A 27,879-nucleotide genomic window follows, 5' to 3' on the forward strand; every position below is an offset into this window, starting at 1 on the left:
TTCCGTCAAAACTCGTTTTTCTTAGTTACTACTAACTAGGTGTTCATGACATGCTTTCAAATGTTGACTTTATTGACAACAATCGATTGAGGAATCTAGTTCTAGGGTGGGGAAGAACAAGAACCTGCAGTTTCACTGGATTAGCAGTATGATTCAAAGTATCCAAACACCTTGATACATGTGTGTATCAGGGGTTTGAACCACACTTTCTTTTTCTTTTTAGGTTTTTTCTAATTGGATCTTAACAAGGTCTACCCCTAAAAACATTAAAAATATAATGCTCAATATTTAGCATATCAAGAGAGGGACGATATGGTAATAATACACTTAATACATCCAAGGTTCAAACTTCAAAGTATCGATAGATACACGTATCAGCCAGGATGATGAAATTTTGAACCTTGAATACCCCCAATGCATGACAAAACTTTGAACCTTGGTCAGCGGTGATATTGGTGAAGAACGCTAGAACAGGTTGCAAATTTAAGACACTGATAACCAAATCAATAAAGGATGTTTTGGTTAATAAAGGCAAAGGGAGAATGACTGATCAGTCCAGCTCAGAACAGAATTCTGCATTTGACTGCAGTGTACTTAACCCTAAAGACACCTAAATTCCTTGCATTCATGGAAGTGATGTTGTCAATCCATTGGACATCGAAGTCCTGAGCCCACAGCATATATCCTCCTTAAGATCTGTCATGGCAGGTCTCCTCTTCTTGGATTCATATGTTCATGCGCTGTAAACTCGAAAACAGAGAGAAATTGACTAATCGGGACTAATTTCAAACACAAACTTCAATCCAATGCACTCCAGAGTTCCAGACTTTCAATTAGGGGTGCACAGTGGCAGGACTAACCTAGTGAAACACTTGAACCTGTCATCAAATTTTGCAGCAGAAATGCATAGGTGCATCGTGTTCCAAGCAAACATTTGGCTCAGTAAATTTTCTTGGTGGAACCCACTGAATAGAAGATTCAGAGTGTCCAAAATATGGGAAATCAGACTCCCTTGAACTTCCAAAATAAATGGCCTACGTGCAGATAAAGGATATGGTTGAACTTCGACTCAGTCTAACTGATAGAGCTTTGCTGCCATAAACACCTCGCAATCATTTTACTTGGATGTTTAAGATATATAATCTTATTTTTCCCAGTTTGGGGGCTAATATCCAGGAAAAGAGAGTGACAAGAACAATATAAAGAATCAACACTACATAGGTCTGCCTCCATTAAAAATGCACGCATAATGGTTTTTGAATATAAAAAAACAGATTGCCAGGCCAAAATGGATCTACTAGTAAGACCTACAAAGGGACTCACTTCTGTGCAACCCTCCGTGCTGCTCCAAGTAACAAGGCTCTCCCGATTATACCTGTCTGTAGTCCACATACCACAGCCACGGTTCCGCCTATGAATACCCATTTCCAGTCAAAACCATGGTCCACCTTGCGCTGCTGCAAATTCACGGTTTGACCTCTTTCTTCTTCAACAGATACTGGATCTAAAGAATTGGTGCTGTCATTAACAGGAATCGTGGTGGTGATCTGTGCCATCTGTGCACATCTTGATAGTGATGACCCAGATTTCCTTGCAAGCTGGTAAGCTCTCATGCCTGAGTGTAATTTCTTAACAGCACCCCACATCCCATGGCGAACACCCAGTTTTGCTACATCCTTAGGGATCCCCATGTCCTCATAATGCACCAGTATCACCTCACATGCAGACAACTGTCCATCTCCTTTGCGAGATTCCACTGCATTTATAATTCAGATATAAACCAATCACTATAGCCAAACCAAAATGTCCAAGAAACTGTTGAAAGCATCAAGGGTACGTGATAATTATTACCGGTCTTAATGATCCAACTTGAAAAGTAAAGATCCACTCGCCTTGGTTTATCACGCTTTTGTAAACCTGGATATGGGACACCCTGCAAATATTGTTGTAAACAATTAGCAGCTAACGTGCAAATGGATATGATGGGTCCCAACATTAGACCATGAATCTTGTTTTTAAATCTCTTACTAATAGTATAATGCAAAAACATTTGTTGAGACCGATTTAAAAACAAGATACAACAATTCGGGTATTTGTTGAGACCGATTTAAATGGATATGATCAGTCTCAACTTCCAAAAGATACAACAATTCGAAATTGATGCATGTTTATGGCAAAACAAGATTGATGCATGTACGTCTCTTCACATAGATGTATCATTTGCAAGGCTCTACGTGAAACCACGTGCTGTTAATAATACCTACTCCTTTTTAATGGTATTTGGGTTCTTCCTTTTTGGACGCAGGTGGATCTGACCGTTAAGGTGGATAACCTCTTTAGGCTGTGTTTGGTTTGAAGGAAAAAGTAGGGAAAGGAAAGGTAGAGAAACCTTTACAAACCTTGTATGAACTTCCCCATCTTTCCCTTCCTTTCCCTACAATTTCCTTCAAACCAAACATAGCTTTAGTTTATCATATTCTTGTATACCTACGCTGAGGAGTCCATTGTCACTTGTTTCTCCAGTGCATTTTTTTTTTTATCAATAACACTTTCATTAATTCATCAGTAGAAAATTTACAAGTGGAAGACACACACTTATCTTCCAAGAGTCACAAAGAGCTTCAAGAAAGGAAAAAAGAAAATACAAAGACACTAACGTTACAGCTTAGCCCAAAACAATGAATCCCTTTTTGCCCCTTGTTTAGCTAAACCGTCAACTAGGGAATTAGCTGATATTTTAATCCAACATGTCTTAACTTCCATCTCCCGCACCAGCCACTTGAATTTCCTCTTCTCATTATTATACTTCCATAAATCATTTTGATCTTTAGTCAGCCACCCTATCACCACCTTTGAATCCCCTTCAATTATAAGTTTCTTGATGTTCAATTCCTTAGCTTTCCGGATTCTTTCCATAACTGCACAGATCTCAGCTCTAAGGGAGTCACCCACTCCAATTGGACCTGAGAACATAGCAGAGATGACCCCATTTTCATCCCTAAAAACACCCCCGATCCCCGATTGTCCCAGGTTTCCCCTACTACATCCATCAAAGTTTAATTTCAAGAATCCACTAGGTGGGGGGGTCCAAGCCACACTCATTACTGACTTGGTCTGCGTGCAATTTGCAATTTCACCCCACTTCCTCAACATGTCATCCACAGTGTAATCTGTGAATATTTCCAAAGATTTCAGCCACTGTACCGCCCTAAAATGTATGATAGCCCTCAGATTTGCTGTTCCTCTCTGAGTTTCTGAGAATATCCTGGAGTTTCTTTCTTCCCACAGTGTCCAACATACTGCAGCCCTTAGTCCTCTCCACATTGTCCTTTCCCTTTTTAATCGCCACCTGAAAAAGGAAGGGGAGAAAAGGCCCTGCATGTCTGATGGGGGATTCCAGCTGCATCCAAATAAGGAGAAAGCCCAATCCCACAATGACCTCGCGAAGTGGCAAGACACCATTAGGTGAAAACCAGTCTCCCCATCTGCTCTACACAAAACACACCACTGAGGTGACAAGCAAGTATTGGGTCTCTTCTTTTGGAGTAGATCACCAGTGTTGATTCTTTCCAGATAGGCTTCCCAACAAAAACTACCAACCCTAGGAGGTATAGCTCTACACCAAACCTCACCAACAGGGAAAGGGGACAAGGTAGGACTGGTGGACTGACTTAAGACTTTGAAGAACGAAACACAAGAGAAAATGCCATTGGGGGTAGGTGTCCAAATTCTAGAATCCGCCCTAGTGGGGTCTAAGACAACGTTATCAAGAAGTGCAAGAAGGCTCGAAATACAGTCGAAGTCTGAGTTCCTCAAATCCCTTCTTAGACCCAAGTTCCACCCAATCCCAGAAGTGGAAGAGGACGGGGTGGTGAAAGACGAGATCGGCTCATTTTTCAAATCAGAAAGAGCATACAAAGACGAAAACTGATCCTTTAGAGGGGCGCTCCCCACCCAGGTTTGTTTCCAAAATTTTATGGAGTTACCAGAATTCAAGTCATACCTGATATTAGGGAAGAAAACTGGTAGCAGGTCATGAATGGCTTTCCAAGGAAAATTGCTTGTGATCCTAGCTCTAATTCCAGCGTCCCATCCATTGTGCTCCAACCCATGTATACTTGCCACTATTCTAGCCCATAGCATCTCCTTCTCCATAGGAAACCTCCACAACCACTTCCCCAACAGTCATATTCCTTCTCCTAATACTCCCAAGCCCCAAACCACCACACGACTTACTCCTACACACTATTTCCCAGCTAACTCTATGACCCCTCTTCTCCTCTCCCAGCTCCCACAGGAAATCTCTCATTATCTTCTCTAATCTGTTAGCAATCTTCACTGGGATTTTAAACACCGACATGAAAAAGATGGGTAAGTTAGCAAGCATGGCCTTAATTAGTGTAATTCTCCCACCAAGAGAGAGGTAGTTCTTTTTCCAGGATACCAATCTTTTTTCAAACCTTTCCATCACCGGGTTCCAGAAACTCTCTCTCTTGGGATTATCACCTAATGGTAATCCGAAGTAATTCAAAGGCCACCCCGACACTTCACACCCCAGCACTTCAGCACTCTCCCTGATCTCTCCCTCCTCCAAATTCACCCCCACTACATAGCTTTTCCCAAGGTTAACCTTCAAATTGGACATTTGCTCAAACAGTTGTATCACCGACTTTAAGTTCCTGATAAACCTCACATTACCGCCTTCACAAAACAGAATCGTGTCATCAGCAAACTGTAAGTGAGTGAGGGGGGTTTCCACCCTCCCAACCCTCCAGCCTCTAATGAGCCCCCTAGAATCTGCTCTGTGAATCAGTTTCCCCAAAACCTTCGCAATTAGAATGAACGAGAAAGGAGAAAGGGGATCTCCTTGTCTTATACCCCTACTGGCTGGAAAGAAATCTACTACTATCCCATTCACTAGCAGTGAATAATGACAATTCCGGACACAGCCCACGATCAACTTACACCATCTAGCCCCAAACCCGAATTTAGTTAAAACTTTCCTCAAGAACTCCCAGTCCACCAAGTCATAAGCCTTTTCCAAGTCCAGCTTACAGACCACTCCCTTCTTCTTATCCCTCTTAAAGTTCTCCACACTCTCATTAGCAATTAAAATCTGATCTGTAATTTGTCTTCCACTCACAAAAGCTCCTTGATAGTGTGCAATGATATCTGGCAGTACCTTCTTCAGCCTCAAAGACAACACTTTTGCAATGATCTTATACAAGTTATTAACCAAGCTTATTGGCCTAAAATCCTTCGGTGGGATGCATCTTTCTTTTTTGGAATTAAGGCTATAAATGTAGAGTTCACACCCGGATTGACAATTCCTCTCCTGAAAAACTCCTCAAACACCCGCAAGAGATCATCTTTCAAGATATCCCAACAATCCTGATAAAAAGCCATTGTAAACCCATCCGGCCCTGGAGCTTTTGTTCTATCCATAGAAAACACAACCTCCTTGATCTCTTCTAGATTAAAGCTTCTTTCCATCCTTCTCCTGTTCTCCACCCCTACATCTGGCCATTCCAAACCTTCTACCCACACCCTTCTACTCACAGGCCTTCTTAGAATAGATTTGAAGTGCTCCATACAAGCCCTAGCAATCTCCTCTTGCTGTACTAACTCAACTCCATCTACTACCAATTTGGAGATAAAGTTCTTCCTTCTCCTGCCATCTGCTAGAGAGTGGAAATACCTAGTATTTCAATCTCCCTCTTGCAACCATTTACACCGAGATTTTTGCCTCCAGCTAATTTCCTCCTTGTGCAAGCAATCCTCTAACTGTCTTCTCAATTCTCTCCTGAGGTCATTGTCTTCCTCTCCAAATTCTCCCCTTTCCTCTTTAAAGTCAAGGCTTTCAATCTTCTTCATCAAGTCTCCCTTTCTTTCTTCTATCCTCCCGAACTCCATCAAATTCCACTCCTTGATTCTTGCTTTCAAGAATTGTAGTTTCTTATGGAATCTCATCCCCTCCCACTCCACCAGCGGGTTACACTCATGCCACCACTCCCTCACTTTGTTAGGAAACCTTGGATGAAGTAACCACATATTTTCAAATCTAAAGGGGGTAGGACCTCCACACCTTCTTTCCTCCTTACATAACACTATGGGCCAGTGATCCGAGGTCACCCTTGGGAGAGCTCTAGAAGCCAAGGTTCCCCAATGTTCTTCCCAATCCAAAGAGAACAGGAATCTATCCAGCTTAGAGCAAATGGGTCTAGATTGGAGATTTGACCATGTAAATGCCGTATGTGCTAGGGGAATCTCTTTAAGCTCAAAGGCATCCACAAAACTGTTAAACTTCCTCATGCTTTTTGTCACCCTCTGGTTAACCTTATTGGACTCCTCCGAGAATCAAATCACATTGAAATCCCCACCCATGCACCAAGGCCCATCCCACAACCCTCTAAAATCAGCCAGTTCCTCCCACAGCTCCTTTCTCTCTCTATAGTCATTCGGTCCGTAAACATTTGTGAGCACCCACATATAATCATCCTCTTGCTGCTTAAACTTCATGGAAACCGAGTACTTTCCGATCAACTCCTCCAGACCTTCAACCACATCCCTCTTCCACATTGTTACAATCCCCCCGGAAGCACCTCACGATGGAGCCGCCACCCAGCTAATCCCCCTGGCTTTCCATACACTCCTTGCCCACTTGTCATTAAACTCCATTCTCTTAGACTCTTGCAACAGCACAATGTCTGGGTCATACCGTCTTATTACCTCTTTTATTGTTGCTCTCTTCTTCGCACTCCCAATTCCCCTCACATTCCAACTAAGAATCTTCATTCCACTTCTTTTTTAAAAACCCCTTGCCACCTACCCACTACTTTCCCCCTTTCCTTCTATCTCCTTTTACCTTGAGCTTCTTGTCTCCTTCTACATCTCTCTTTAATCTCTCTACTTCACTCAACCTCCTCTTCTTTGTTATGATCTGCATCTTCCTCTTCTGTAAACTTTCTTTCAACTCATTCAAATCTTCCAGCCTACAACCCAACTTCCCTACAAATTCTGCTATTGTGTCTTCTCTCACCGATTCCACCACCCCTACCCTTCCTATAGAATCCCCTTCATCTCTGTCCACCTGCCTTTCCTTCCTCTCCTCTAGTCCCATCTCAGTTCTTTCCTCTCCAACCTTCCTCCCTTTAATGTTACCTCCCTCCTTCCCTGCTTTCTCCCCGTAATCCTCTCCATCTCTACCCTCATTCCTTTCCCTCCTCTCCACTAACCCCTCCTCTCTTCCTTCCTCCCCTTCCCTCCTCCAGATCAGCTTCCCTTCTACTTCCTTAAACACTCTTTCAATGATTTCCCACATGTTTCCACTCCTATGCCTTTCTTCCCGCACCTTCCCACATTCCTTCCTTCCCCTTTCCCCCTCCTCAGAGAGCCCACCTACTAGCTCGGCTGCATATTCATGGGCTACAGGACATGGTACAGGAACGAAATCTGGAACCAAAGACACAGGAGACACATTAGTAGTACAAACTAAAATCACATGGTTACCTGGGACTGATGGACAAGCTAGAAAAGGACTGCTCCCGGCCTCCCTCTCTTGTTCCGGAGGTTGGTAAACATTTATCTTCCTGAGTTGGTTGGGAAGTACTTTTGTCTTTTGGTCAACCTGGTGATCTTTCCACTCTACCCCTGGGTCACCCCTAGATGGCGTATTCCTGCTCTGCTTCCGGTTCTCCTAGTTTTCCCCTTCTGATAAACCTTGCACACTCTGTGGTCTTGGGAATGAGATAAGCCGATTGCAGTCTTCACCCTGAAATAATCTTACAATATTCCACCCTTCCATGTCACCTCCAGCATAGCTGCCTTCATCGTTTACGCTGCCCACGCTAGAGCCATCAACAGAAAGGTCCTCCAATTCATCATCGCCTTCACTGCACTGCACCCATCCTTCAATCTTCTCTTTCTTCTCTTCAGTTCTTCCTCTAGTGAAACTTGGCTTCGGCCTCTCTAAGAAGCCTCGCAAGGGGCTAAGCTCCTTTAGACTTCGTCGGGAGACCCACTGTAAAGCCCGCTTCTTTTCTGGTTTCCGGCGCTGCGCGCATTTCCCCCCTTGCCTCGCGACTGGGGACGATGATAGACCGTAACCGTTGTCTATCTTAGTCGACACCCCAGTCACGTGTTTCATTAAAGGCTCACGCGCCTTTTTAACAAGCTGGGTCGGGCCCGCTGACCTGTTTGGGCCTTTAAAAATACCACTAGCAGTCCACATGGGCTTTTGCTTTGGCCCATTCTTAAACACCCGCAAGCTCACGTGACTTTTAAGAAGGTCACGCACATCCAACCCCGGGCTCGGTTTGGTTTTAACAGGTCTATGTTCGGTTCTTCCTTGGACCAACCCCTTTTCCTTGTTCAAAAAAGTCAGATTGGCGCCGATTACAACCTGTGCAAAGGACCTGCCACCCTCCAGACTGTTCATTGCTTCGACACGCGAAAATCCCACCCCCTGAATGCTACCCTTTTGTTTCTCCAACATTTGTTTTTCCATTTTAGTGAAAGTGTTTTTCTTGTTTGAATCCTCCAACCCTTTCTTGCCATGCAGCTCTTCTTCTTCAACCTTCTCATCTCCCTCCCTACGAGCCTCTTTCCAGAGCACCGATTCAGTGGATGAAGCCAGCCACACTGAGTAGCAATGCCCTTCAACTAGCACCTCTATCTTCCGAGGAATCTCCTTAGGTTTTACTCCATTCAATAAAATGGAAGCTGAACAAAGGTCTCCCCAAAAGGCACCTCCTAGTGATCCTCCACACATCAAAGCAATGGCTTCAGCAGTTTCTTGCTTCCACAAGTGAAAGGGAAGACCTAAGAGACGCACCATCACTCCATCTTCAACAAAGAAATCTTTGGAGTTTGATCCCGGACACCATCTTGATACTGTGAAGTTTCCAAGTTTTGCTTGGATATTTAAAGCCTCAACTTCTACTCTGTTCTCAAGCAGATCCAACAAAGCCTTGTCCTTCTCAAAAGGTGTTAAAATAAATGTGCTCTTCAACTTTAAACTTGCTGTTAACAGATCTGTAACTTTCCTCCAGTCAAGAATGGGAGCTGAAGCTTTAACTCAGTTTACTTTCCCAATCACCTCTCTGTATGTTTACTCCCATTCTGTATTTACCTGCCCCAGCTATCACTAAAAGAGTCTCTTGCTTAATATTGTTCACCATACTATTAGAACTGCTTATCTTCCTTTTTACTATTGCTTCTCTTTTAGCACTCAAGTGTTGCAGCAGTTCACATAAGGCGCCATGAACTGCCTTCCAGCCCTGACTCTTCCTTCCTTCTGGGAAGCAGATCATCTGCTTTCTACCCTTGCCAAAAAATTCTGTCAAGGAAATAAAATAACCTTTAAGGTTTCTCTTACACTCTACAACAAACCTTCTTCCAGTTTCTGAGAGAAGCTCTTTCCAACTATTTTTCTTGCCTTTGTTACTTGCACCTTCCACAAACTCCTTGAGCCCTTCAACTACCCCCAAACCTTCTAACAGCACCATCCTCTCTTTGCTTCCCTGATTTTCAAGCTCAGCTGACCATTTAATCTCAGTTCCTCAAATAGGAGTTCCTTAGATTCAATCTTCAAAGCTTTTTTCCAACGGCCTACCTCCACAAAATCTCCCATCTCAGTTCCTCACCCTCTCACCAACCCTCTCTTTGCTTCTCTTTTTTACATTCGCTGAGTGTAAATTTTACATACCAAAAGCTAATGCAAAATTTGCACCAACTTCCCGCTACCTCAGTTCTTTCTCTATTTCTCATATAAAGTGGAGATCATCTTGCATCCTAGTTACTCTAAACAGATAACCCAGCTCCTATCCCCATTCTCTTTCATAGGTTGTGTTTAGTTTGAAAGAAAGAGCAATTTCTCCAGTGCATTGTTGCATTATCTTGATGGGATTTCTTCTACTTTTCTTTTGGGGTAGCATGGGTCTGCCCCTCCACTATGCATTTAGTCCTGTGGCTTGCTTGTCCTGTTCGTTCTTAAGGGGCAATGTTATGGATAATGGTTCCTTCTGTGATCTGCTGGTGAAGAACAGGAGTTGCAGAATTCTTTACGGTGTTGAAAGGCCCTTCCCTTGCTTATGTACACTTGTGCCTTTTTAATGGAATGGCTATTGTCATTGAAAAGGGGACAAGCCCTCAAGCAGTACAAAAAGCTATATAATATGTCCAACTGTATGCACTCTATAAACAATAATTATGAAAAGCTATATAAAATGATCGTCAAGAAAAACTTTTTGGTAAGCTCATTTTTATGCAAGTTCATACATATGCATTAAGAAATTCTTTTGGGTTACTCAAAAAAAGCATATTCTTTGCTCCTATAGAGAGAGAGAGGATAATGTGGAGATATCCAAGAACCGCGGCAAATTTTTATTGTGAAATGAAAGAAATACTGGAAACTTTGATGAGAAATCACATAGAGAAGCTTCTCTTTTTTAGACCATGCAGGGTTGGAATGTAGTAGCTTCTTAATCATCAAGAACTCTCTTGGCCTACTCAATTGTTTTCTGAAACATGTTGTATTATATTGATATAGAAAAGGTATATCAGAACCCATGTATACCAAGTGTATGGGACAGACTCTTTACCTCTATTCGGTAGTAGGTGTTCTCCACTGAGAGGGTATAGAGATGCCATTCAAAAAAGAATATCTCAAGATTCTTGATCCCAAGACTAAGAAAGGGGAAAAGCTTGTGATGTCATGGAGATGCACAAGGCCAACTACATTATGGTCCATTTGGAGAGAGAGGAACAACCAGATCTTCAATGACAAGAAAAAATCAGAGGAAATTGTACAATCTATCAAATGGAGGGCAGTAAATTGGGTAAAATCATTGAAATTCTTTGATCTATTCTCAAAGGATGATATCTATAAGGGGTTGGCAGCAAGTGCCAGACTCTTCCATCATTGTCATTTCAATCTGAAATGTTTGGGGTTGATCAATACAAATTGGTAGAAACATGTGTTATCACATTATGTAAGAGAGTCACTTTAACTAAAAAAAAATGCATGTGGGACTGATCCTTGCCATTTAGAGTTGAAATATCAAATTTGATGTTTCAGGTAAAAACAGCAATTTGTATTGATCAACCCAAAACGTTTCTGGTAGAAAATATAAAATGTCTCATAAATTTGTATTGGATAACCCCAAACATTTCGGGTAGAAACGGCAATGGTACCAAACACAACATAAATCAATTAGATCATTGGAATGGTTACCACCAAAAGCACATCATTGGAAAATGAATTTTAATGGTTGTAGCATTGGCAATCCAGGACCTGCAGGATTCTTTTTTTTTTGGGGGAGGGGGGGATAATGAGAAATATGAAGGGGGAGTTTATATCCATATTCTTATGACCAATAGGAAGGGCAGAGTCTACAACAGCAGAATTGAAAGCTTTACTTCAAGGTCTACAAGGCTGCAAGAGAATGAACCTGAGTAATATTCCAGTTGAAGGAGATTCTACGAATGTAATAGGTTGGTTAAATAACAGGACACAAGGAATTTGGCATCATAGACATACTTTGAGGGAGGCTAAGAAATTGGCCAATGTAACACTATACAGCAGATGAAAGGGTGTGGTTAGCAGATAGCAAAGGCCAGTTCTCGGTGAAATCTTTCTACAATAGATTGACTCAAGAAGAAGAGCAGGATTTCCCTATACATGTTATTTGGTGCAAACACATTCCTTCAAAAGTATCTTTCTTTGTTTGAACTGCCTATCTGAACAAGATCCCTACAAGAGATAACTTGAGTAAGAAGGGAATGTTGGTTGAGACTCCTACCTGTGTATTATGCAACAGGACTGAAGAGCTAGGCGTACCTTTTACAGAACTGCAGTTTCTCTTACAATATCTGAGTAAGGATTTTAAAGATTTTTGCATTAAGTTGTAGCTGCCCATCAACAGTGGAGGCTTTTGTGAAGAGCTGGAGATTGCAAGGCCTGAGTAAGAAAGGGAAAATTTTATGGAACTTGATTCCAGGTGCAGTTTTCTGGTCGATTTGGCAAGAAAGAAACTCAAGGATGTTCAATAACAAAAGCTGTCAAGAGGATGACCTGTGGCAGAGAATTGGGGGGAAACTGTACTCTTGGTCTGCGATACAGCTGAATATTGACAGTTCCTTATATAGGTCCCTTTTTTATTTTGAAAGTCTGTTTGTAATGCCTCATGGGATGGTGGTCTGATTGTTTTTTATGTATTCTCTCTTGTACAGCCACTGGTTGTACATTTGACCTTTATCTTTGACTGAATGGATACTTTACTTCTGCTCACAAACCGAATTTGGCCAATGTAACTTGGGTGTGGACATATAGAACAGCAAACAATGTAGTTGACTCTCTTGCTAGACAAGGAGTAAATAGGGTTGAAATATTTCGGGGCACTTTGATATGATAAATGCGTGACTGAAAATGAGAACTGGAGGGGGTAGTTGAGGCTACCCAAAATTTACAAATTTCATTACATTTTCAGTTAGTAAATATATATTTACATTGCCTTTTGAAAAAAAAAAAAAAACAAACAAACAATATTTTCTGTTCAAAAAACAAACTATAAGTAACTCTCCTGAAAGTCTTGTCCTTTATAACAAATTAAAGAAGCTTTATTAAGACAAGGAAAAGAGTACAAGATCTACGACGGGTGATGAGATGGCACCCAGATCAGCAAAGGGAAATAAATAATTCTGCTCTTAATTACAATCTATATATTTGCCTTCTATAACTTTAAAGAGGCCATAAAGGATGACTTAAAAGTTCCCTGTTGCATATCTTTAAATTCTGGATGCAACAGAATCCAATCCTACATCATGTTGCCAATTGAGGCACACTTTTTTTATGGGAAACGGTAACTTTTCATTAAAATTTAAGGAAATCAAGTACAACTGTTACCTTCATAACCAAGTTGACCCTCAACGATAAAGTAGATTACAAACACACCCAGAAGAGGTTTTCCCTACTAACCCCTTGCTTTGCTAAGGTATCAGCCATTGCATTGGCTGACCTCCTAGTCCATTTAAAGTGAACTTCAAGCTCCCTTGTTAGGTGCAGAATTTCCCTTACAGGTTGTCTAAGGGACCAGGTGCCCAAACTGTTTGTTTACATCCAGCCTACCACTACCAATTTCGAACCACCCTCCACTTCAAATGTTGAAAACCCAGTTGTTTAGCCAATTTCAACCCCTGTAGAAGTGCCAAAACTTCTGCTCTAAGTGAGTCCCCCAAGCCTGTCGGGCCAGAAAACAGGGACAAGACTCTTCATTCTCCATCTCTAAATACACCCCCAACTCCAGAGGGGCCTGGATTACCCAGAGTTGCCATCAAAATTCAGCTTAACACCAACAGTTCAAGGAGGGGACCAGTCCTCTTGAACAGCTATAGAGGAGCAGGATGTATTGTGCTCCAACCTCTAATCAAAGCATCTACAGAGAAGTCCTTGAATAGGTCCAACGATTTCAGCCAATGTATAGCCTTGATTGTGATCCCTTCTATGAGTTCATGTGCTGTTTTATATTTCCCTTGGAAGATTCTTTTATTTCTCTCTTCCCATACTGCCCAACTAACTGCTGCCCTAGTTGTTCTCCACATCACCCTTTTTTCTTTGGTTGACGGAAAAAGCTAGATTTGAAGAGATCCACCACGCTTGTAGGAGGATTCCACCTACAGATAAAGAGAGAGGAGAACCAATCCCAAATATAAGTAACAAAAGGACAGGAGATTAGTAGATGATTACTGTCTCACCACTCTTCAAGCAAAGGCTACAAACATGAGGGGATAAGCACCAATTTGGTCTTTTTCTCTGAAGCATATCCAAAGTGTTGATTTTTTGGAGAATCACTTCCCAACAAAAGGCCCTCACCTTTGGAGGTATAGGAGCACACCACACTTCTTTCACAGGAAAAGAATAAACCGAGTTGGAAGATTGCACTAAAGCATTGAAGAACGAAGAACAAGAAAAGCACCCTAAGGAATTTTCTGACCAAATTCTACTATCAAGACAATATTGGTCCAGAAACACTGAATTTAGAAGAGAGAAAAATTCATCTACCAACCCTATTTCTAACTCCCTCAGCCCCCTCCTAAAACCCAGATCCCACAATTCTCTAGAGGCACAAAAGGTAGAGATGACTTTAAATTTGTTCAAACAGAGGGAGTAGAGGGTCGGGAACCTATCCTTAGGAGGAAGATCCCCAATCCAAGTGTCCTCTCAAAAAAAGAACCTTATTACCCATGCAAGCATCATACCTAATGAACGGAGAAAAGGTGGGTAGGATACCAACGATGTCTTTCCACGAGGAGGAACAAGAAGCCCTAGGGTCAAGACAAGCATCCCATCCATTAGTTGTTAATCCATGTATACTTTCTATCACTCTATGCCATAAACACTCTTACTCCTTAGGAAATCTCCATAGCCACTTACCTAATAGTGTTGTGTTTTTTAATCGGACATTTCCAATCCCTAATCCCCCTTTGTCTTTCATCCTAGAGACCACTTCCCACTTCAATAGATGATCCTTTTTTGAACCCCCAGGTTCCCAAAGAAAGTCTCTCATTACTTTTTCCAATTGATTTGCAACCTTTAAAGGCACTTTCAAGGTAGACAAGAAATACACCAGCAAATTTGCTAGTATTGACTTAATTAAAGTGATTCTACCCCCTAATGAGATATAGTTCCTCTTCCACCCTGCTAATCTCTTTGTTAATCTTTCCAAGACTAGGTACCAAAAGCTTTCTGACTTTGGATTTCCACCCAGGGGTATACCTAAATACTTTAAAGGCCATTCACATATCCCACAACCTAAAGCCCTAGCCAAGGAAGACACCTCCTCATCTAGCTTATTAATCCCCGCCACACAACTTTTGTTCCAGTTCACTTTCAAGTTAGAGACCTTTGCAGGTCCTTCTACCAACAGTTTCAGATTGACCATCTCCTCAGTCTTTCCTTCACAAAAGAGAATTAAATCATCTACAAATTGTAAGTGAGAGATAGCTACTTCTTGCCTCCCTACTCTCCGCCCACTAATGAGATTTCTAGAGTCAACTCTAGATATCATAACACTCAACACATCCACTGTTAAGGTGAAAAGGAAAGGGGAGAGTGGGTCCCCTTGTACCAAACCTCTCTTTGCAGGGAAAAAATCCCTAGCTACCCCATTCACCAAAATAGAGTAGTGGCACGAAGACACACAACCTTTGACCCATCTACACCACCTCTTTCCAAAACCTCTCTTCTCAACACTTCCAACAAAAAATCCCAAAGTTTCCAAATCTATCCCTTTTCTCCTTTTCTCCTTTTCTCTTTTAATAATCAACACACTCATTGGCAATTAGGATTTGATCGGTGATTTGTCTCCTAGATACAAATGCTCCCCGGTTTGGAGAAATCAGGTAAGTACCTTTTTAATTCTTTGTTGGTGTGAAAATTTTAATAAATTCTCATGCAACATAATTCACTCAATCAAGTGATTGAGTTTTTATTATTTTGGATAAGGCCCATTCAGGGAATCATACGGATTGTTCCCCTTAATTACATCTCCACAAGAAAGTAGAGAATACCTTTTGATTCTGACTTGGAGAAATGAACACATAGAACAAAAGAAAAGAACAATAGGGTACTTAAAAAGAACTTTTCATTTGCTTTTCTTTTACATCAAGTGCACAAGAATGAGAAGAAAGAAAACGAAAATACAATTGAGAAACTATACAGCAATACATTTTTCTTTTCTTTTTAATACAAAGAAAATTTCCTTCTCACTCCTTTCTTCATAATAAGTTTTAATTAATCAAATGAAATTCTGATTGTAGACAGCCTTAATCCTTGGAATTTTGCATACAAAAAGGGAACCGTAGTCAATCAAATTGAATATTTGATTGTAGACGATTTTCATCCTTCTGCTCTTCATTTTCGTTTGAAGGGAACCATAATCAGCCTTTGAGATTTAGACTATAGATGGTTTACTCCCTAACTTTGTCTTGAAAGAGGGACCATAATCAACCAAGTAGAGGCACCTGGTTGTAGATGGTTTATTCCCCCTACTCTTCATTTTCATTTGAAGGGAACCATAATCAGTCTTCGAGAATTAGATTGTAGATGGTTTAATCCCTAATATTGTCTTGAAAGATGGACCATAATCAACCAAGTAGAAGCACCTGGTTGTAGATGGTTTATTTCCCTCTATTTCCTTTCTCAGAAGTGAAAATAAAAGAGAGAGGAAGAAGAATACACAGCAGAAGACATATATAGGAAGTATTCACAGAGAGGACTTTCTTTTTTCTACCTGTATTATTGAGGCTTTTCCTTCCCTGCCTTCCTTTGAGCACTTCTCTTTTCTTCTCTCCTTATCTTTGCTTTTCTTAAGAATCTCTTGTGAAAATTTTCGAAGAAGAGTCTCTCTGTGTCTTTCCAGCTTCCCCTTAAGGAGCTTAAATAGGGAGTGGGGTAGTTATGTAACTACCTCCTCTTAGGTGAAAGACACCTGTCCCTCCCACTTAAAGAGAGGGAACTCCCATATGGGATACTTTTTTATAGTTTTAATGATTTGGCTAGCAGACTAGCCCACCCACCTATTTGAGTTCTAATTTATTTAAATATTATTTAGATTCAAAAAATGCCTTCAACATTCTCAAGGCTAGCACCTTAGAGATGATTTTGTACATGCTACCAACTAGACTAATGGGTCTAAAATCCTTTGGGTGTCTTGCATCTACCTTTTTGGAAATCAACACTATAAAGGTAGCATTAGCACTCGAATTAATCTTACCTCTCTCAAAGAATTCTAGAAACACCTCCATCAAGTCACCACCTATGATTTCCCAACAATCTTAGTAAAATGCCATCGTGAATCCATCTGGACTTGGGGCTTTAGATCTTTCAATTGAAAAGACAACATCTTTTACTTCTTGGATCTCAAAATTTCCTTCTAATTCCTCCATTAGTTCTCTACTCCTTGTTTGCCACTCGAAATCAGATATGTCCTCTCTCATTCTGCTTGGGCTGTCAAGTGGGAGCTGCCAGCAAATTTGCTTGCTGTGGAGAACCTGTAAACTCTCTACAGTCAGCCTGGCTCTGACTCTGAATTAGGGGAGGAACTTCTCTGCCTTTGGTTGAGGCGTTCTCCTCCCACAGGGGAGAAACTTCCAAACCGTCGCTCTTCTGAGGCTCCAAAAAGATTGGTCGGGATAAGTATAGAGTTTTTGAAGATTAGTCTTGTTCCTAGGTCCACATCCTCCAGAAAAGCTTTAACAACGCTACTTTTTACACTGTCGATGCTAGACTGGCCATAGGAATCATCATCTGATTTTTCCTTTTCGCAACTTACCCAATCTGAACCAAAATCCTCATCTTCCACAACAGTTCCAGATGTCTGAGAACAATTCGAAACAGATTGGAAAGGGAACGATGATACACCCAAATTAGCGTCCCCTTTCCTTTTGCCTTTTCTGAAATCACCTGACCACTTAAAGAGGCACATGACCTCTTCTCTAAACCACCTGGCCCATCTGTTTTTGCTAGCTGTTTGTCTGATTTAGAAGGTCCAACCAATGGCCCACCTGTCATTACTAAATCCTTGTTCACCTTAGTAGGCCCATTAAAGGCCCACTAATGGCTTTACTTCCACTCTCGCCTTGTTGGACCATCGTTTTGGACCTTACCACTTGGGTTGGTTCAGGCGCACAATTTTCTAGAAATATTTCTGAAATTCTTGTTTTTCACTTGCCAAGAACACAGTGTTCCCTTGACTCTATTGGGATGAATTTCCCCCACACATGCTTTGTTGTTAAAAATACAGACATTTCCCTCAGTTGCAGCCTTCATAATCCAGAAAGGTCAGATATTAGTGGGGCTTTTAGAAACTATGAAGATTATATCTTGACAATATACTGAACCCTATTGGCAAGAGAAATTAGGGACTGAGCTGCTATCTTTACTCCAAGGATTGAGGTTGGCAGTTCAACTAGTGTATGATAGACTGGAAGTTGGAGAGACTAAAGTATAGGGTGGATAATGGAGGAGGTATCAATGCAGGGACCAAAGAGCCAAAATTGGATTTTTTATGAAGGAAACTGTAAACCTCACAAAATATAGTTTTGTTGGGATTTCTATGGATCAAGAGGAGTGTGCAAGAATACTGGGACGTGAGGTAAAATTGTGGCCAATTAGGTATTTGGGCCTACTGTTGGGTGAAATCCAAGAGAGTCATCTTGGAATTTAGTTATTGAGAGAATGTCCAAAAAATTGGCAACATGGGAAAAAAAACTATATCACACTTGAGAGTAAGATCACTCTTATCAAATCCACCTTTTCCAATCTCTCACAATCTACTTCTTTTCCCTATTCAGGGTGCTTGTGAGAGTCGTGAAGAGGATAGAAAAAATCATTACGGACTTTTTACAGGACCAGAGCAGAATAAGGAAGACCATTTTGTAAATTGAGAGATGGTTAGTTAAAAAAAAGTGGAGGAAGGACTTAAGTTTAGGAGAATCAAGGAAAAATGTACAGTGTTATTGGGAAAATGGTTGTGGAAGTTGCAAATTGGAATAAATTCTTTGTGGTATTCGGTGATAAAGAGAAAAATATGGTCTTCATTCAAATAGTTGCAATTTGGGTCCTACTAGGCCTACTACTTTTCATTGCCCTTGGAAGACAATTGTTGGCAATTCTTCTTTCATTCTCACAGCACATCAGGACATCATATATGATATACCAGGAGACCTAGGATGCAAATTTAAGATCTCCAGTGGGGTGCATTACTTTTACCCAATGTTGGTCCCAGCTATCTGGGGCCTTGGGAGGGGTTGACTGGATACAGCCCTAACCTTTGGCATTTTTTGCACAAAGTGGCTGCTCTCAGATTTGAACCTGCATTCTCACACTTGCCAGCCCGAGATTTTACCATTACACCAAGTAATGGACCCTACTTTTATGTCTCTTATATCCAAGAATTTTTGCTTTATCTAACACATTTCTGAGTTGGATCCCTTGACAAATACAAATGTTTACTGGGATTGGGGCCTTAAAGAGTCCAAAATCAAAAAAAAAAAAATGAAAGGTAAAGTAATAACTTTATTGAATCAGAAAGAACTCAGTACAACAAAAGAGCAAGCCACAAGTAGCTGCTCAAATTTCAGGACATGTTACAGATCCCAAATGGAAGTAGACATAACTAATACAGGAACACTTAGCTCTTTAAAATCAGGTGTAACAGCCACCCAAGAAATCAGCTTGCTGACCGCCTGCTGTACTATCTCCTCCGTGCTCTTATAGTTCTCCAAATTAAACTTCCTTTTTTCTTCAAACCTTGGAGATTCCAGCAAAGCAGCAGATCTTTTACTGAATTTGGCATAACCCAATTAAGACCAGCCGCTCCTATGAAATGGTACCAGACTTTCGAGGAGATAGGACAATGTATGCACAGATGGTCTGTGGACACAGGCAACAAGGCACACAACCCACACATCAGAGAAGGGAGCTGAATGCCCCTTCTGTCCAGGTTGAGTCTTGAGAGACATTTGTTCAGCACCATAGTCCAAACAAGGAATATAGACTTCGAGGGAGCACAGGACTTCCATACTTGCTGGTAGGGGAACTCAGTAATACCAGTACTACTAAGCTTCAAAGTAAGGGATTTGACTGAGAAGCAGCCATCCTTACTCCAGGACCAACTCCATTCATCTTCACCTGCAATGTCTATTGTCTGCTCCTGTAAAATCTGCAGAAGTTGCATCACACCTTCTATTTCCCAATCAAATAAATTTCTTCTGAACTGAGGGTTCCAGATCACTGAGTTGTTAGAAATCACATAAGACTCTGCCACTGATATTTCTTGATTAACTACATTGGAACAGAAGGGGAAACGCCTCAGCTAAAGGTCTGTCCATGCACCAGGGATCTTTCCAGAATTTCAGCTTATTTCCACTTCCCACTTTAAGTCTCCCTCCCTCATACATCACAGGAAGAGATTTTAGAATCCCTTTCCAAACCAAACAACCCCAATGTGTGTATGAATCCTGAGATTTCCAATTTCCCCAATCCACACCAAACTTTGTTGCAATTAAGGTCCTCCACCAAGAAGATCTTTCTGCTACAAATCTCCAACACCATTTACTCAATAAAGCCGAATTAAACACCTTTAATCTTCTAAAACCTAATCCACCCTCTGCCTTAGGAAGACAAACTTGATCCCAATTCACAAGGTGCATCTTCTTCTCTTCTTCCCACCCTCTCCAGAGAAAATCTCTCTGCATCTTCTCAAGCTTCTTTGCAATTTTGGATGGCATAGGAAACATGGACATGAAGTAGGTAGGGAGGTTGGCAAGGGTACTCTTGATAAGGAGGCATTCTTTATTAACCTCTTGGAAAATCTAAAGGAGGCATTCTTTGTTCTGCGGGTAGGATTTGGTCCCTTATCTAAGAGATACCTATTCCCGTGCTTCCTTCTTCAAAACCCTCTATTAAACCAACCTTTAGCATCAAGCATTTTAAAGCCATTTGGGAAGGTCTCTGTCCTTCTAAGGTGAAATCTTTCTGGTGGAAGAAAGTTTTATAGATTATCAACACATGTGCTAAATTGTTAGGTATTTCCTCTCTAGCTATTGAGGGTGATTCTGCTAATACGATAAGACAGCTAAAGGAAAAAGACAGCGAGCCTTGGAGCTTGGCCCATTTTTTGGCAGAAGCTAGAGACATTATGGACTTGATGCAAGTTAAGCTGAGCTGGATCCCCAGGGAACTGAACGCTTTAGCAGATGGGTTAGATAAATCTGATTCTCATAGAGAATTCTTATTTTAGTGACAGTGCTCTGCCTTTGTAATCTTTGTTTCCTTGTTTTGCTCCTTGATGTACATCTTCTCATGTACCTCTTTCTTTTAATATAATCTTAGTTACTCTTTGCTCCAAAAAAATAAAAACATGTGAAAGGCTCCAAAGGAAATAGAAGACATGGTGTTTGTCCCCCCTCATATGTGCATTCTTTGCTCAAAAGTAGGGAGACCATTGATCACCTTTTCTTCTCTTGCCAATTTGCTTCTTAGGTATGGAATTGATTTTTCCTTTATGTAGTTGCACAAAGTCCATCATTAAATGCACTGGACTTGTTTTCATCTCAACTAGATTCTTGTCTCACAAAAAGGCAGAGAATCTTGTGGACACTATAACTGCAATACCTTGGAGTTTATTTATTTATTTTGATCAGCAAAGAGAAAATTTTATTATAATAATTGAGGATTAAAATTAATACAAAGAGAAAGGACTGCCAGCCCAAAGTACTACATTCAGTATTACATAGCAGCCCAAAATAAATTCTGCCTCATAACTCCTTGCTTAGCAATGGAATCAACTAACCCATTTAAAATTCTTCTCACTCATTTAAATTCAGCAATTATGTCCTTTGTAATACTTTCCACTGCCCTAAAAGCATGTCTAAAAGTCCACAGAGTCTGACTTCTACCACTATCCCATGAAACAATTAGCTTTGAATCTTCTTTCACCTCTACCTGTCAGTACCCCAATTGTTTTGCTAATCGAAGACCTTGCAGAAAAGCCAATAATTCAGCTTTCAATGAGTTCGCCATTCCAACAGATCTTGAATATAGAACCAGTATTCTGCTTTCAGAATTCCTTATCACAACACCTATTCCTGCCATACCCAGATTTCCAAAGGACTTGCCATCAAAATTCAGCTTTACTTTGTTGCCTTCTGGAGATTTCCATTCCTCCCTTATCTTTTCTTTTTCTCTAGAGGACTGTGCCACCTCTGTCAAAGCTCTAAAGGTATCATTAACAGAGAAAACTTGAAAGCTTACCAAGGTTTTTATGCAGTGTGCAACCTTTATCTTAATGCTTTCCAATATCTCCTCCAAAGATCTACACTTCCAATGAAGATTCTTCCATTCCTCTCTTCCTAGACCACCCAAACCACTGCTGCCTTTGTAACTCTCCACAGAATCTTCCCTCTTTTCTTTAGTTGCCTCAAAAAGTTAGGATTGAAGATACCGGCCACACCTTGAGGGGCAGGGGGATACTTTGGAGTTTATGGTGTGAATGAAAGACAAGAATTTTTTAAACTAAGAACAAAAATGTTCATTGGAGACTATTATGGTGAGAATTGCTTAATGGACTATGTCGAGTGAAGATTTCAAAGGGGAATCCAATGATTTATTATGATGCTGGAAAACAGTTGCAGGATATTCCGCTAAAAGACAGCAAAAGCATGTTGAATGGGAAGTTCCAAATCAAGACAAAAGAAAACTGCATTCTGATGCTGTTGTCTAGGCAATGCAGGAACATCTAATGCTAGCATGGTAATAAGAACTAAAAGTGGAATATTTATTAAGCTTCTCCAGACATGCTAGGACAGGAATTTATCTAAATACAGAATGGCTGGGCCTTATTGCAGGGATTAACTTCAATAGAAGGCTGGGCTAATTTACAGGTGGAAGGAGACTGCCAAGTGATCATCACCTGACTTTTATCTATGGAGGATGTACCCTAAAGTTTATGGTTTTTGATGAGTGAAGCAAGAGATTTCGCATCTACCCTGAATTGCTTGTTGGATGGATTCCCAGAGTAACAAATATTTCAAGACTCTTTAGCTAGATCAGGTGTTTCCAAGGATCTTTTGTTATGAATAAACCAGGATCTGGGGTTGAGTTGTAATTGGTTGAAATTTAAACAAAAAAGAGTCGGTTTCATGCTGCTCTGTTGTATCCTGCTATCTTTTTGGATGGTAGGAAGTGACCACTTTATCATCAATAACTTTTCTTTTACTGTTCCTCATAAAAAATTAAAAAAATAAAAATAAAAACTTCTCTAAGTGAAAATAATTTTCAGTTAACATGTCAAGCACCAAGAGTTGTGTTTGGAAGAAGAAAAAAAAGCATTAACATGAAATACATTCATGAACTTGCAGTCAAAGAAAACAAGAAGTCGTGATCAGACCAGAATGAAGAATGTAGCCAAAGAAAGATGTGCATTACCTTTGTTACACAATAATATGTCTTTCCAGATTCCCATATCCTTCGGCCAATGATATACTCTCTATCGCTACAGAAAAAAGGAAACTACAAATCACAGATAACCAGGTCAAGAAATAAATCAGAATATTGTAGAGGCAAGATATATAGGAACAAATCATTCATCAAAAAGAAGATATATAGGAACAAATAAAGAAAGACATCAATTCCACAAATAAAGAAATAAATCAGAATATTTAACAAACCTTTTTTACCCAGTGGACAATCATTGTCCCTTTATGAGGGCATTCCTCCAACACCTTGCAATATGCAAGCATGGGATCCCATTTAGGTCGAAATTCATCATCCCAGAAGAAATCTCTAACCAGCTCAGGAGTTGCATCCTCAAAAACAGTTTTGCTACAGTAAATTGTAGGGCCTGTCTGATAAACAAGAAGCAATGTCAAATGCTAGTGCATAGAACTATAAAACTCTGATAAAAAACAAGAGGGACAGCTTGTAGACTGTAAAGCTAATTTTGAGATGCAAAAGATGGAAATTTAGAATGAAAAAGGTTTTCAATTAAATCATTAAATGCCAATAAATATTTTAAGACAAGGAATAACTATGGTGAACCAAAAATACAGAATTTGCAACAGTGAGTTGAGTAACATATTTAGTAAGCCATTTATTCTCATGTTAGAGGTTTATCCAATTAAATGATTAAATGTCAATAAATATTTTAAGATAATGAATAACTATGGTGAACCAAAAATACAGAATTTGCAAAAGTGAGTTGAGTAACATTTTTAGTAAGCCATTTATTCTCATGTCAAAGATTGCGGCATCCAAAAGTTAGAGAGAGGTTTATCCAAATAAATGATTAAATGTCAATAAATATTTAAGATAATGAATAGCAATGGTGAACCAAAAATACAGAATTTGCAACAGTGAGTTGAGTAACATTTTTAGTAAGTCATTTATTCTCATGTGAATGATTGCGGCATCCAAAAGTTAGAGAGAGGTTTATCCAATATCTACCTCAGGCTCATGGCGCCAAGCTTGGTATGCCATATTTGTGGTGGATCGTTCCATCATACTTTGCCAAGCTGTTGTATCCTCTGCCCTACGTTCTAGGAGATATAATAGGTGCTCTAAATCCTTCTCAGTAACAATATCCTGCTCCACATCTGAAGACATGCTGCTAAGGCTGCAGAAAAGGTAATAACCAAAAAATGTTATATTCACCATGAAGAACTAAAACTTATAAAAAATCAGAAATTGACAATGACAGACAATTTTGAAGAAAAGAATATATGTTTGTATCTTCTTCTGGAAGATAATTATAAAAAATGATGGAAGATACATCAAGAATCAGCAATCTACTTTACCAACTAGCTCCACTAAAATTTAGTTACATTTGCCTCTCAACAATCACATAAGGCCCCAATAATGGCACTCCTTTTGCAAGGACCTACTACCTTCTCATGAGGCAAGTCTTTTACTTTTTCCTGGTTAGGCAACTTAGCCAAAAACTAGAAGTCATGTTTGAAGTTTGAAGTGAGGCCAAGTGCCAAGTTTTTCTTGACAATCTGGCATTATCTCTACAATAAAACACAAAAGAAAGGTAGAAGTGTAAAACATGAGCAAGACTTTAGAACGCAACCAACTTACCTGCCAAAACCTGTCCAGCCAGAATTTTGTTTGGTTTAGTTCAGGTTGGGCCTGGGCTAAACAACTTGGGCTTTGACTTGGGTTGGACCAGACCCAGGCCCCAGATTGACTCAAGGTCCAAGCCTTACTTCAATCTTGGGTTGGGCAGGAGTTGGTCATAAACCCAATCCAACATGTTCAGTTACACTTGCACCCCTACTGGAAACCAAACATCTTTTATTGACATAGATTTTAGGTTATCGGTATCCTTGTGTTTCTCAAGGGTGATTATTAAGGGATTTTCAGATGGCAATATGTTGGACAAGGGACAGAATCAAAGTAGGAACACCTTAGAGACTATCAAACCAGATAAGAGAGGAGAAACCAAGATATTTGAAATCTAACAGTGATACCCCATTCCTTTAGGCTTCTTAGATCAGCCAACTCAATAGTGGATAATCTAGCAAGACAGGGTGTAACAAGAGACAAACTTTATTTGGTAATTCCAATACCAACCAAATTCCAAATTGAGGGGTCTCTTTTTTTTTTTTTTAGTAGAGTTGTATAGGGGATCCAATGGGTTCTTAGAAAGCCTGGCTTTCCTTCTATCATGAGTTGTGGTCGTGTTGAGCTCTGTACACTGTACTTACCTTTTCATCTTTACTTTTAATTAATACAACAAATTTATAGTTAGTAATTAATTCCAGTAGGATAATCTCTCTAAATAATCATATTGGAAGTTATGCAGAAAGAAAGAAAGAAAACACCTAAGAGACCCCAAAATCAAAGTTTTATTTTGGCAAAAATAAGCCACTTGGAAGACCAACTACCCGCTTGAGGAAAGAAGCTCACTCTCCTTAAAGTGCATCGTCTAACTGCTGGATCACTTAATTTCTATGTTCACGAAAATTGGAGTAAGTCGGAATTCTTGGAGACCAAATGTTTTGTGGAATTTGAAAAAGAATGAAGAAAAATCCCGTCTTGTTCATTTGTCAAAAGCATGCAAGACTAGGGATCAGATATGATTGAATCTAAGAATAGGTCAGAAAAATCTGGTCTCTGTAGAATATCAGTGAAAAAAAAAATGTATCATCGGCACCTGCGATGTTTTGAAAATCAAGGTACCTATAGGAAGTTATAATGTTAGTGCTTGAAAGGACATCAAAAGTGTTCCAAGTTATTCCCAATGGACTTAATACTTAATAGGCACTCACCTTCGTCATCAGCAATTGGGTTAATATGAAACATACAGAAAATCAGCGATTTTACATCTACGAGCTCGGAAGGAAACTACTTTTGGGTTCTTAATTATATCTAGAAATTGAAATCAGCCGTTTTTAAAATCCGAAATTTCGGCTCCAGGATATCTCAAAATGGAACCTTAAATAATATAACAATAAAATTACTAATAAAAAGATAAAATGCAAAGGAAAAAACAACGACAAAAGCGTCAGTAAGCGAAAGAGGATAAATAATAAAAAAGACTCACTCGACACCGCTGCTGCTCCGTTCCACAGACTGCGCCGGTGCCAGCGGAGACGATTCCGAAACCGCCGATTCTTCTCCTTTCCCCTTGAAATTCGACCACAGCTTGCGACCAACAGAGAATGCAGAAAGTGCGGTAAAAGCGAGCCAAAGCCGACGAGCTCCGAACCCCGGCGGAGCAGTCCAAATGAAACGAAACTTGCTACGAAGGCCCAAGAAGACGAGACCAGTCCATCGAGGTCTCCACGACCAGCCAATTACCAAGCCGATCATGACCGCCACCCAAATTGGGACTGCACACAGCAAAATGTCGACTAATGTTTCTACAACCACCGGTCTCTTCATGAACTCCATAAAATCTCCGTAGATTCCTTCCATTTCTGCACTTGTCTGATCAAATTCGAAACCCTACCACATGAATCTCCGGCCTTGAGAAATAGAGAGAGAGAGAGAGAAACAAAGGGCCCGAGTCGACTGAATTGAGGAGAGAGAACCTCGACCTCGGCCTCCTGCTGGCTGCTGGGGTAGAGAGAGAAAGAGGGATCCAACTCCAAGGGCCGGTGGTGCTTTTTTTTTCTCTCTGGAGAAGAACCAAAGAATGACGTGGAAGCTTTTTCGACGGTTAAAAGTTAAAATCAGACATAATTTGCATATTTTTCCAATATTCTTTGCTTCAAAAATCCGGTTTCCCTAAATCCTAACTACGGATATAATCAGAAATTGGGCCGTAGAAGATGCGACTCTTTTAGTCTACACGTGGCTACATGTGGGGACCACAAGGCTCACTCGGCAGGAGTGTGCCCAGTTATGATTCAGCACGCGCTCATCTTCGGCTTTACCCACGTGGCAAGAAGATTGTCAGCTATTAGATGAATGCTCCACGTGGCAAGAAATTCTCGAGAAGTGGGCTGAAATGACAAGCCAATTAATCCCAACAAATCGGAATGCAACATCTGCATTTTGGACTCATTACGTTTTACGAAGTAACAAAGTAGGCTTTGTAATGGCAGCTTAGCCACGTGGCAAATACAGTGTCGGTTATCAGATGAAAAGTCCAGAGAAATGGGGTGAATTGCTTCAAACGACAACCCAATTGCTTCGTCCATTTTCTTTTGTGCTGTGGGGCAGAAAAACAGACAGATTGGATTACATCTGCACTTTGGAAGCTATTCTGTAACCATTTTTATTTTATTTTTCGCTGGAGAGAAGTGACGAAGTTTGTTGAATTGTTTAATCTAAGTTATTTATCAAAAAAATTTGTTTAATCTAAGTTGGTTAAAGTTTGTGGATTAGTCAATGTTTGTCAATTCAATACTTTTGTATTTTGTGGTGGTTTTTCTTCTTCTACTAAGCATTTATTGCTGTATTGACTCTGATTTATATAATCTAATAAAGAAGAAAATTCCAAACAATGGGTGGTTCCAAAGATCATTTTTGCGTTCAGAAATCATAACTCAATGGCAAACCGAATGCAAAAAGTCCCCCCTCTGGTTCTTCGCATGACTATTCCTGATTATTGGGTGTAATTGGTGAAGGTTTTCTCTTGCCGATTAAGCGTACGTGCGAGATAGGTTTTTTTTGTCACCTTCTTCCTGTTTTGACCCCTTTGTGTTTTTTTTCCTTTCGATCGAAGGGATGGAACAAGAAGTTCAAGGCATTATGGAAGAAGATCATGGAAAGGAAGAGATTCTACTTGATATCCCCAGAGGATTTGCTATAGTCTGCATGGTGTTCACTAGGAAGAAAATAAACCATAACGGTCTGAAAAGAATGCTAAT

General features: G+C 40.3%; 1 protein-coding gene across 1 annotated transcript; it reads right to left on the minus strand.

The window, feature by feature from the left end:
- Positions 1-1,088: 1,088 nt before the first annotated feature.
- LOC104609530 (uncharacterized) lies at positions 1,089-27,058 on the minus strand. Its single transcript, XM_010275859.3, has 6 exons — positions 26,106-27,058; positions 24,005-24,173; positions 23,230-23,406; positions 22,988-23,071; positions 1,852-1,933; positions 1,089-1,756 (listed from the first exon to the last, which is right to left on the minus strand). The coding sequence occupies exons 1-6, from the start codon at positions 26,477-26,479 to the stop codon at positions 1,320-1,322; spliced, it is 1,323 nt and encodes a 440-aa protein (XP_010274161.1). The 5' UTR covers positions 26,480-27,058; the 3' UTR covers positions 1,089-1,319.
- Positions 27,059-27,879: the final 821 nt, after the last annotated feature.

Source organism: Nelumbo nucifera, chromosome 3 (genome assembly GCF_055504915.1).
Source record: "Nelumbo nucifera cultivar China Antique chromosome 3, China Antique-T2T, whole genome shotgun sequence".
Classification (NCBI taxonomy): domain Eukaryota; kingdom Viridiplantae; phylum Streptophyta; class Magnoliopsida; order Proteales; family Nelumbonaceae; genus Nelumbo; species Nelumbo nucifera.

Excerpts from the sequence above, each read along its gene's own strand:
- LOC104609530 (XM_010275859.3), bottom strand. The coding sequence starts at position 26,479 with ATGGAAGGAATCTACGGAGATTTTATGGAGTTCATGAAGAGACCGGTG. Across the intron at positions 23,407-24,004 it reads CTTGGCGCCATGAGCCTGAG|ACAGGCCCTACAATTTACTG; the intron begins GTAGATATTGGA and ends CTTGTTTATCAG. Across the intron at positions 1,934-22,987 it reads CATATTATTGTGTAACAAAG|GGTGTCCCATATCCAGGTTT; the intron begins GTAATGCACATC and ends CAATATTTGCAG.